The following is a 12,060-nucleotide window of genomic DNA, read 5'->3' on the forward strand; positions in this document are numbered from 1 at the left end:
GGGCTTGTTTGTTTTTGTGTTTCAAAAGTATTTTTAATAAAATTTAAAATTTTTTTATTAACTTTAAATTAATATGTTTTTAGTGTTTTCAAATCATTTTGATGTGCTGATATCAAAAATGATTTTTAAAAAATAAAAAAACATCATTAGCATGCATTTTGGCACGAAAAGCTATTTGAAAAACAACTGCAACCACACTGCCAAACAAACCCCTAGGTAGACATGGAGGCAATGAGAACCAGCAGCTTTAAAAGTGAAACTCAGATCATTATAAGAGGATCATTAGAAGAGGATATCTCATATAAAATAAATTATAAAACCTGATTTTTACAATCAGGTGTTCAAAGTCGACCTCAAAAAAGACTTAAATCACGGGGTAAGAGAATCAGTTTGAGTCAACCCTAAAAATTTATTTTTAAAAGGATAAAACAAAATCGTTTTGACTATTTTTAAAAAAAAATTTACAGGTGGAGAGCTGGTTTTGACTAATTTTTTAAAAAAATTTACAGGTTGAGAGCTGGTTTTGACGAGATCAGACCCGAGTCAACTAGATAACAGGGTTTTTTCTTTCTATATTTTCTTCGACCCAGACCACTGCAGGACGGGGATCGGCCAGCGTTTTTACAGCTACGCAATCAAGAAGAGCATAAAAATTTGCATAACCATATAGAAGAACGAAGTAGCAAACGTAGAATGACTTCAAAATGAAATAGCCATCCACGAGAAACTTCTATCTTAAGGCCTGCTAAGTGCTAACACAAACTATACAGTGGGAGTGACAGAGCTTAAATGTGTATAAGCTCAATGCACCAATAACAAGTATAATCGCAATGAGCATCCCAAAAATAAGACTAATGTTGTTATAAAGTGCTATCAAATCCTTCCCAGTCCCAGGATCTCTGGGTGAATCTGCGGTTTGAAAAAATCAAGAATCTAATCACTCCACATAAAACTGAACTTCTACCTTTTAAACAAGTATATTTTATAGCAGTGAGATCTCTTTTGATTATGCTAAACCGTAAAGCAACTAATTCATAATAGATGGCCTAAAGCTGCGAGTTGGACAACGGAAGCAGGTTGTTGTTCCGCCCAGAAGTTAAACTAAGACCTAACAATGATATCATCTCAAGAGCCAATGCATGAATGACATTTCCGAAACTCAAAATGTTCAGTACCAAAGAGGTTAGATAAATCTAAACAGCTGACATATATAACATTTCATATACACTACATGCTTGGAAAAAAATCTGCCGAAAAATCAAATCCTTCAGTTCAAAACGAGAATATCTACATTTTTCAGAAAAGCAATATTCAACTTAACTTTAACATGCTTAAAGGAACCCTGGCAAATGCACTTGTACAAATTTAAATTACTTAAAGCAACTTTCTAACATAACCTTTGCATTTGGTGAAGCTCTAGGGTAGGACAAGAACGCTTGGGTCAGTTCAAGTAATTCCATTAATTCCTGTGCCTCAACAGACATCCAAGTGCGATTTACATCATCTCTCTGTGCATGTATAATCATCTTCTCCAGTACCTTGGCATTCTTGAGCAGAAACTGCACCCATTGATCAACTACAAGTTTCAAACTTGAACAACTTGTGTCAAATCCAAAAATCTCCACACTCTTGAGATGCAGCACTAAACATTTGAAAATCCTCTGATTATATAAACTCCAGTATTCCTCTCCATCAAAACTATAATATTTATAAAAAGACCTGTCAAGCTCAAACTGAAGATGAACATTGTATTAGACAACTTAATTTTTAATTGGCATGCAGTAGTGTTGTGATGATTCTAGCATAAATAATTTCAACTGATCTATGTACTACTATGGAATTTTTTAACTTAAAATGTTAGTTGTAGCAAAGACCTGATGACACAGTGAGAGGACAGTGCAGATTCATTATACCAAGACCAAAATAACATGATAAACAAAAGAAAATGGAGATCGAAAGGAAACCTATCAAAGTTCCAAACCAAAGCTAGATCGACAAGAAGAGAGATAAACTAGTGAGATTGTGATAGAAAAACACCTCAAAATTGTTGGAGGGCATCAAGTTGATAGTTAATTTCTGCAGATTAGGTGAACTTTGTAGCAAGCTTGCAATCCCAGGAAGGTCCCATTTGTTGATCTTCTTGTTCAGTGTTAGATACTTGCATGCTGAAGTTGGAGAAGACAGACCCTTCACCTCTGATATAGATAGAACCTTGAGAGGTAAGAAAAAAAAGAAAAAGAAAGGGACTCAGAAAGTATCATGGTGGTTAAATAAGATGTCATGGGGATATTTTATCTCAAATAGGTCATTGACAAATACTATTATCCAATAATGAATAATAATGGGCGATCAGTAAGTCAACACTTGGTGAAAAGGGGGCTTCAAAACATTTATAATGTTGTCACCAAAAGCAGATGAGGGGAACTCAAGAACAAGCAAGAAAATACCCTTTATAAAGTGTTTTACATAAATAGATGCAATCAATTAAATTGATACATCCAACAGAAAGTATAACGATTGCACAGAAGTTTGAATAACAAACTTCATGAGTTGCATGAATAAACAGTATGTATTTCTTTTATTCCCCAAAAAAACCTTAACAATAGATGCTGTTACAGAAGTACTCCATAAAAAAAATTCAAGTCTTGACTTGCTTGAAACAGAATTCTTGAAGCTGTAGCCATTTTACCATTTATTATAGAATTTAAAATCTCTTTGATTATGTCAAGGTTAATGCTTAATGTGCTCATCCATCACTATGAATGAACTAATTAAAGAATTAGAGCAATCATCATGCCAAGGGCATTTTATGCAAATTAACACCATTCCAAGAAGAGCGAGAGAGAGCAAGGGAGAGCAACTAAAACCCCCAAAAGTCCTAACTTGCTTTGATGGTTTCATTTAAAATCATAGACTTCTCCACTATATCAGAAGCAAGGCCATTCAAATTTCAAAATACAGCAAATGTAAACAGATGCTAAATCATGAAAGAGCGAACAGACAAATAGAGCAGCTAACGTAAAACAAAGAAACACCTCGCTAGTTTTATCTGACAAAATGCACAAGCAACATATTGCGTCAGAAAATTACCTGAAGACACCAAGTTCCAATTGTAAGTTTCTCAACATGCTGTAATTTTTCAAGTAGGTCATGCAACACGCTGCGATGTGCACTATACCAATTGCTTCTGCAACCATGGCTACAACTTTTCATCCGATAACCAATATTAGCTTCTACCAAAGATGAAACATCTAGCAGCATATAATTCGCTCTATGCATATACCCTGCTAAAGTTAAGGATAGAAGATTAGGACCTTTAATCGTGATCACAAAATCACCAAATTTATCCTCAGGACCCCAGGAACCATCCACCACTAGATCTTTTAAACTTGAACTGAAATTAGTATTAATCTGATCAAAGCCACAACACTGATTCAATTTCAAGTACTCAAGTAAGGAGCAGCCTGAAAAAATGTTTTTAATCATCTCATTGGATAACCAGCTATATGAGATGGATAAAACCTTCAATGACATCCAAGAAACTTGCTTCAGCTTATTAGGAGATAAAGCACAGAATCTTAGACTCAGTTTCTCTGCAGGGATATTGCTGTAAAAAAAATTAGGCAAGTAATAATAGTCAGGATCATCAGCAATTTCTCTATGAAACTCCAAACAAAGCTCCTCCACCTTGAGACGTACAGCAAAGTCCACCCACGAGTCAACTTGAGCCTTGAAACATTCAGTGAACTCAAACTCCACAAGGAACTTCTTCACCTTTGGGGAGCAGTAGTGCATCAGAGCTTTGTCAACGAAGACAGCAAAATTTTCAGCTTCTTGAGAGCAAGAACATTCACGGCGAAATATGAGATTTGGCACTAAAGTCCAAATAGAGTCCCACCGCTTTGATAATATGCATGTTTTGATCGCATCATCAGCAGGCAAGAAAGAGAGGATGTGTTGGATGATGGGATCAGGTAGATTGCTAATGCGGTCTACTTTTTGGCACTCCTTGTTTTGACATGACCTTGGCCTTTTCAGAGGATTGTTTTTTAGATTCGGTGTCCTGTAAAAAGTCGTTGAATCCCAGATTGTGGCATTCACTGAGCTCTCACTAGGCTGCCTCATGATTATAATCCTGGTTCGAGAACAAGTTATGCTTCTAAGTACTTAACCTCTTCCTGTCTGAAAGAACAAATTTAGATAACATAATCAATGGCATAATTGCCAGGAATAATATAGAAAACAAAGTTTTCAAATCATGCCACTTTATTTTTTTATTTTTCATTTATAAAGAAACATGGAAAATAGAATCACATCAACCCTCGACCGATTCAATAAGAAAATTGGACCCTTTCCACTTTCACGTTTCACCTCAAGATTCAAGAACAGTCAAAAGGGTTTGCTTGGATTTAACATAAATCCCAGTATGTTATTCAAGTGCAAATTCTATAATTATCTCCTAAATTCCCCAAAATCTAAAAGAAGGAAAAAAAGCAAAATTTTCTCCAAGTTTAAAATTCCTATGCCCCAGCAGTTTCTCAACAACCAAACAGACCAGGCAGAAAGAAAAAAGATCAAACCTAACCATCAAACACAAGCAGCAGCACAAAAGAAACGAGTATAAGTGTTTGAATAACAGTAAAAAAATGGTGGAGTTATAACAAGTACGTTGCAGACCTGACGTTTTTTTGGCCCGCTTACGATGGCCCTGGCTCGTTGATCGTTGAAGAAGAACGTTTCATATTTGCAGGGTTGTCGTTTTATTGATGTTTTTGGGAGATTAGAAAAAAGAGAGATCAGTTTGACAGACTGAAAATTTGCACGAGAAAGAAAAGAAACCGAAGTGAAGTAAAGTAGTGGGATGGAACACGAATTTATTTTCATGGTATAAACACAGCACACATGGTTGTCTTGATTTAAAAGTTACATAAAAAGTATCAAAATTAGAATTAGGATCAGGATTAGGATTGGAGTAGCTATTTGATCAGCTCTACATCGCGGCTTCAATATTTATCTTAATATATATATATATATATATCCAGAACATTATTTATAAAAAAAAATTAAAAAAATCATTGACAATAAATAAAGATAAAAATAGAAAAATTAATAGACATATATATTAAGATATCTGATATTGTAATACAGGCCTTTAACCTGATTATATTAAATGAATTTGTTATTAAAATCAAATTTTTATTTAATCAAACGATAATATAAAAAATAGAAAAATTAATAAACATATATAGATTAAGATACCTGATATTGTAACACAGGCCTTTAACCCGATTATATTGAATGAATTTGTTATTAAAATCAAATTTTTATTTAATCAAACGATAATATAAAAAATAAAAAAATTAATAAACATATATAGATTAAGATACCTGATATTGTAACAAGAGCCTTTAACCGGATTATATTGAATGAATTTGTTATTAAAATCAATTTTTTATTTAATCAAATGATAATATAAATAAATATACATGAAATTGATGGAATAAAATAAAGAAATATTATATAAGATTACACATTTATATAAAACATAAAAAAATGATATAGATTACATCAAAAATTAAATGCATATAAAATAACTAAAAAATAATTGTTATGTAAAAGAAGCTATATAAACAAAATAAAAAAGAGAATATGTAATAATTTAAACACAAAAAAAATTATTTTAAAAAAATACATTTAAAAAACATCAATAAAAAAAACAAATTTAGAAAAAAAAAAAAGGACAGACACTACTAGGCCTAGCAAGTCAGGCTAAACTGTCTAGCCCACTTAGTAAGGGCACACGCGCTTGGGACTTTATTTTTTTTTAATGGTAGATGGAGCAAATAAAATGTCATCCACCCTTTTATTTTTGAAAAAAAAAATAAAAAAAATCAGGGCTAGAGGTTTTTTAACCCAAAAACCCAATTTTCAACCCATTTGTTTTTACCCAAAAAAACCTACAAAACAATATAAAACCTTGTTAAACGAATCCGTGACCTCAAAAAACCATCTTAGAACTCAAAATCAAAATTTTATTGGATTTATATATACTTTTTAGGCATTTTCAAGGTAAAAAAAAACATTGAAGTTGAACTTCTCTTGTTATATGGAACCACTTGACACGGAGATCAACCATTTTGGTAGTCAAAGTCAAATGTCAAGACATCTTTCTCTTTATCACTAGAAACCAATGAATTTCTCTCTCCTTTCTCAAACTAGAAACTAAATAAAAAAAACAACGTATTGAAAATTGATTTATGCTTAAACTTCAAAAAATGGAGGGACTGAATTGTTATAATTAGTAAAGAATGAGGACTAAGTTGAAAATTTAGGGGGGGGATCTCAAACAACACCCCTCTTCTTCTTATGTTTCATTTTAGCCCTTCATCTTTTAGTTTCACCTTTACTTAACAATTTTAGCCAAATTAGCCTCCAATTAGACCTTAAAGGGAAAAATTAAAAAAAAAAGATAAAAAAAACTTATGGGCCAATGAATTAACAATGCTCATGAGTCTTAGTCCACAGTGCCTAGAGAAACAATGTTTCTCCATGCCTTTTACAGTATTTGTAATTAGAATTATTACTAGAATAGAAACAAAATAGGAAAAATAATAAGGCTTAGGTGATTACTAAAACGCATTAGTATTTTACTGTTTTTTCACTATGCTTTTTTTTTTTTGTTCTTTAAGTTTCTATAGTCCTTTGGTTTGTTTATATTATATCCCACATCGGCGGGTGAGGGTTTGGTAGCTGGCCTTATTAGTAGTGCTGGTTGCTAACATATTGTACGCGTTTTGGGGTGTCAAGCTCAGAAGTGGGCTCGCGTCACCAAGAACAAAACCGTGAGGGTTGTAAGACCCAAAGCGGACAATATACGACATGTTAGGCCGGTCTGTTACGTTTGATATTAGATCCGACCTCAATGGTTGTCCGGTTGTGCTGACGAGGTTGTCGGGCTCCTTAAAGGGGGTGGATTGTAATATCTCACATCGGCGGGTGAGGGTTTGGTAACTGGCCTTATTAGTAGTGTTGGTTGCTAACTTGTTGTACATGTTTTGGAAAGTCAGGCTCAGAAGTAGGCTTGCGTCATCAAGAACAAAATCGTGAGGGCAGTAAGGCCTAAATCGGACAATAAACGACATATTGGGCCGAACTGTTACAGTTTATTTCTATTATCATACTTTTTGTTTTTTAATTCAATACTTCCACAATAAGGAATTGATATTGGGACTAGTAATTTGATTTGGTTAGTTTAGTATGAGGTTCTTGCGTTGTAAAAAAAAATATCATGATGTTGAACCGACGCTTGATTTTGTGAAAAAATAGTTAGGATTTTTCAAATGATTGAGAATAAAGGGATTGGAATTGAAATTGATGAAAAAAATGCAGCCTTTTTCTTTTATATAAAAGAGATCAAACACGAAAATCGACGAGAGAGGAAAGGAAAGGAAAGGAAAATAAACAAAAGAAAAATGAGTTGTCGAAGCCATGCTAGATCCACATGGTCACCTTATACGAGCTTCAAAATGAAGCCCCCACTGAGATGATTCAAATAACACCAAGGAAGGTTGGCATCAGAGCTCGAATGAAGCCATACATGCCTTCATAACGCAACAACCTTCCGCACACATTGGTGAGTATGGTACAATGCCATACATTTTTCACCTATCATTCAATTTAGTGCTTTATTCTTTAGTAATTCTTCAACTCTATTATGAATTTCATCATAACTAAGCCCAATAAAGACCCAACCAAAAAGAGAAAAGGACAAGTAAAAAAAAAAAGAAAACAAAATGGCCTAATAAGCCATAAGTGCAGCACAACCGGACCTAAAAAAAGGGAAAAACATATCGTCATGCTCACAGAATTTATTGTCATGCCCAACTAAAGTCATAACACAGGTCATAAGTTGGGCAAGTTTACCTGGTTTAACCAGGTCACTCAAAAATATCGTTTCAAAATTTTTGTTATGAAAAAATGTTAAATATACATTTTTAAAATAATTTTTTCTTTAAAAAAATCAAAAGAAATTTTTACTTTGCCAATCGATTTGCAAATTCACCCACAAAGTCGGTTGGGTCACTTTTGGTCAACTCTCACAAAGTTTGTTTTGAAACTCGATTGGATCAAGTGAACAACTGGGTCATTAAACTTAACTGGATTTGATAACATTGTTGAAAAGTTCTGGAGATAGCGCAAAAGCAATTGACTAGTTATTTATATAATATATATATATATGGTTCAATTTATCTGTATTAGGAGTTAATTAAATTAATCTAATTATTTACAATATTCATAATTGTGATTGAATTTCTTACATAATTTTGGTTATTTTCTTAAAAAAGAAAACAATTCAGTCAAATTGATTTTGATTTTAGAAACTAAAACTAAAAGAAAATTGAACTGAAACTAATTAAATTGAAAAAACTCATTAAATAAGAAAAGGTTTATTAAATCAAACATGTCAAGAATAGCCAAAATAAAAGGTTTATGAATTAAATTTAACTTAATTGGTTTTTAAAAATTTAAAACAAACCAAACCAAAATAAGATTTAAAAATTTGAAACGAATAGCCAAAATAAAAGGTTTTAAAAATGCTCATCTCTAGTCTTTACAATATTATTTTTAGTTAGTATAATTTTTTTCATCTCAATTAAATATTAAAAAAAATGGTTATATAAGGTAATACAAATGAAATCTCATGAAGGTGCAAAAACATATTTCATTAAAAAAATAAAATAAATTTTAATTATTTCAAAAGTTTAAGCAGAAAAAAATAGTTTTTTTATTTCTTAGAATTATCTCTAAAATTAATTTCTGTTAATTTTGGAATTTTTTATTTGTTCAACATTTCTTTTACTCGTTGGGTTATTTTGGAATTTTACCATTTGTTAAACATTTTAAAAAATTATATTTTCCTAAAGAATAATTGCAATTTTTTCAATAGGAAAGCGTTTTTGAATTTAAGAATATTTTAATTCTTTAAACATATTCCAAGATTTTATTTATGCAAAAAATATTTTTTATAAATTAAAATTTTCTTTTTAAAATTGTAATGATTGATAATTGTAGGAATTGTTTTGATCTCGAAAGATTGTTTAAACTTTGGATTTTTCGAGAAATATAATTGTTTTATTCCTAAAGCACTTGAAAAAAAAACTATTTTAAAATTAATGTGTTTATTCTTTGACTTCTTATAAAAACTTTAATTTGTAGTAATTTTACAATCTAATGCAATTTAGTTGAGGTAAATTGAATTGACTAAATTTGACTATGTTTTTCACAAGCATGGATTCTTTTCTAGGTTGCATAAACTCAAGGACACAATATGTTATGAGTTTTATCTGGAGAGTCTTGACATCTAATTGTTAATTTTAACCTTCGTTTATTAATGGATTCCATACTCTATGAAATTTTTCATCAAGGTAGAGTTTCAATTATAATATTCAATTGTTTAGTTAGTAGATAAAAATAATAGAAATATAGCTAAAATGCATGGCTAAAATAGGAGAAAAAAAGAAACAAAGATAATACCAGATAACTTATAATATAAACGAGTTGACATGCCCGCGCGCTGCCGTAGGCTTATAAAAAAAATATCTATGATAGTATTATAATTGTGAATTAATGCTAGATAAACCAATATTTTATAAATAAAAAAATTATAAAAATATGAGAGTTGAGCATTGGAAGGCCCAGGATCAAGATTTGTAGCTAGCTTTGATGACCGTGTTAACGTACCAACAAAGCAAATATAAGTTTCATTTTCTCGTTGCGATGAAATATAATTGCATATGATGATTGCAAGCCTTGTCGTCGAGTAGTCATGTATGTATAAAATCTAGTTAAAAAAATAAAACATTGAAAAAGCTTAACATGAAACTAGATAAAGAAGTGGTGCAAGGAAAAAAGCGGTAATAAAATTGAGCTAAGACTTAGAGCAAAAACACTAACATGATAGGTATAAAATCAATAATTGAAGTTGCATAAACGTAAGGGTTTTATATTAATTAGAAAAAAAATTTTATTTAATTTTTTAATATTAAATTTGTTTTTTATTTAGTTATCATACTTTTATAACATAGATTATATATCCGGCGGATTAACTTAGTTGACTCTTTTTTTTTCTTTTTCTTAATAATTTTTTTTCTAATTGCATCATTTATATTGGCTTGATTTAAAATTAGATTTCATGATTAATTTATTTTTACTTTGCATTATATTATCTTGATCCAATGATTTGATAATAGTGTTCAAAACGTATACCTGAATTGACTTGATTTTGTTTGTGTTTTTTTTCTAATTCTAGCAGTCAACACTTTGTTAATTGGGTATTGAGCTTTATAATTTGTTTTGATATAATTTTTATGGAGATATCTTGGCCTTAAGATTAAGGTTATTGGTTTGGACATTTGAACCCTAGTTAAAAAAGTTTTTTTAATTTTTTTTTAAGATTATCTCGGTTTCATGACCAAGCTCATGGGTTCTTAAACATTGAATTTGCATTTTAATGGGTTGTTCTCATTTCATGATTGAAGCCATAAGTTTATCAGGTTAACTAAGCGCAACAATGAATTAGCCAAAAAACCTCGCGAGAAAGATTAAAGTTACAGCACAATAATGCATCAACAAAATCCAGCGTATCAAATATTTATTTTCTATTTTGTTTTTTTTTATTCTCTAAAAACCACTGTAGGAGTATGATACATTATCTTGATGAACGGTATCTCGACAGGAAAAAATCATCTTGCGTAGTCCTTGACAATTGACCAAAGAAACAAAAAAACAATGATCAAATTCCAAACAAAACAAATGAGCAACGTAGATAATAAAAAAAAAATTAATCTATTTCTCTACCTAAAAAGTTTATTTTATTTCTTAAAGCAACTTTTAAAAAAGTTAGACAACAATAAAATAGCTCAATAATATGAATATATTATGAACAAATACCAGTACATCAACACTTATAGTAAAAAACACAACAAAAAAATTAACTAAGAAAAAAACAAAAAATGTCAATATATGCTTTCTCAACATTACACGGCAACCAGTGTATATATACAAACATCATAATGAAGCTGAAGGACAATAAATCCTAAAAATGCAAAAAAAAGTTCTTGAAAAATCTAACTAATAGAGGCAAGTTTAATGTACAACAACTTAAAACAACCACAACATAAATTTCCTAGAGGTGATTAAGAGAATATAATTGCTACACCGATATGATAAAATTATTAAAAAGCAATCGGTGGCTCTACCTACAGTGATCAACAATGTAAACCTGACACTTTGTTTTCATAACCCAATTAAAAGCGCTCACTTGTTTCTTTTTTACCTCTTAATATGTAGCCCAAACAAACACACAACCTAAGAATGATAATAACCCCTTATTAACAAGAAAAAATCCTCAGCGCTAGCAATTCAACAAACCATTAAAAGATTGTTTTTCTTGCCTAAGTGAATTAAACACATGTACAATCATCATCAGTCTGAGCTCAACAACATGTAGTAATGACAACAATATTCACCCTAAAAAAAGCATTTAAAACTCCCAGACCCCCATCTTAGTTTAGGATATGCAGAAAAAAGCAACCACCAACTTGCATTCTTGTTTCTTAAATTCCAAGTTTCAAATGCAACAATCCTTATCTTCATTCTGTTTTTCAACCACCAAACCGCAATTCAAATAGCACTTGTTTCGCTAATGAAGTATTTTTTAATAGAACTTAGAATATCTATTTACCTGGGTGAACTTGCAACCATTTTTTTTTCTTTTGTTCAAAAGGAAACAAACCAAAGCTTATCAGACTTATTTTAAAAAGAAACCAAACAAAAAAAAATGAATTTCTTACTTATAGGCTTACGATAGCAAATATCAAGCTAATTAATCAACCAACTTAAAAAGGTTGGCCTAAAATGCTCATTGACTTCTAAATTGTTTTTTATAAGAGGAAATATATGCAGCTAAACATCAATTGAAATGAAACTTGTGTGGCCAATAAAGAAATTTTTAACAGAACCTAAAATATTGACTTTCCTGGATAAAACGAAGTTAATTAA

General features: G+C 30.9%; 1 protein-coding gene across 5 annotated transcripts; it reads right to left on the reverse strand.

Annotated features, from left to right (window-relative positions):
- Positions 1 to 1,183: 1,183 nt before the first annotated feature.
- Positions 1,184 to 4,988, reverse strand: LOC133692202 (F-box protein At5g03100-like). Of its 5 annotated transcripts, XM_062113006.1 has the most exons (5): positions 4,678 to 4,988; positions 3,091 to 4,182; positions 2,038 to 2,211; positions 1,398 to 1,559; positions 1,184 to 1,342 (listed from the first exon to the last, which is right to left on the reverse strand). In XM_062113006.1, exons 2-5 carry the CDS (start codon positions 4,123 to 4,125, stop codon positions 1,268 to 1,270), a joined length of 1,446 nt encoding a protein of 481 aa, XP_061968990.1. In that variant the 5' UTR covers positions 4,126 to 4,182; positions 4,678 to 4,988; the 3' UTR covers positions 1,184 to 1,267. The 5 variants fall into 5 exon arrangements, with proteins under 5 accessions (XP_061968990.1, XP_061968972.1, XP_061968962.1 ...); XM_062112988.1 differs by having other exon boundaries at positions 1,184 to 1,733; positions 3,091 to 4,135; XM_062112978.1 differs by having other exon boundaries at positions 1,184 to 1,733; positions 3,091 to 4,178.
- Positions 4,989 to 12,060: the final 7,072 nt, after the last annotated feature.

Source organism: Populus nigra, chromosome 1, assembly GCF_951802175.1.
Source record: "Populus nigra chromosome 1, ddPopNigr1.1, whole genome shotgun sequence".
Taxonomy (NCBI): Eukaryota; Viridiplantae; Streptophyta; class Magnoliopsida; order Malpighiales; family Salicaceae; genus Populus; species Populus nigra.

Excerpts from the sequence above, each read along its gene's own strand:
- LOC133692202 (XM_062112988.1), bottom strand. The coding sequence starts at position 4,125 with ATGAGGCAGCCTAGTGAGAGCTCAGTGAATGCCACAATCTGGGATTCA. Across the intron at positions 2,212-3,090 it reads TTGGAACTTGGTGTCTTCAG|GTTCTATCTATATCAGAGGT; the intron begins GTAATTTTCTGA and ends TTACCTCTCAAG. Across the intron at positions 1,734-2,037 it reads TGCCCTCCAACAATTTTGAG|TTTGAGCTTGACAGGTCTTT; the intron begins GTGTTTTTCTAT and ends GTTCATCTTCAG.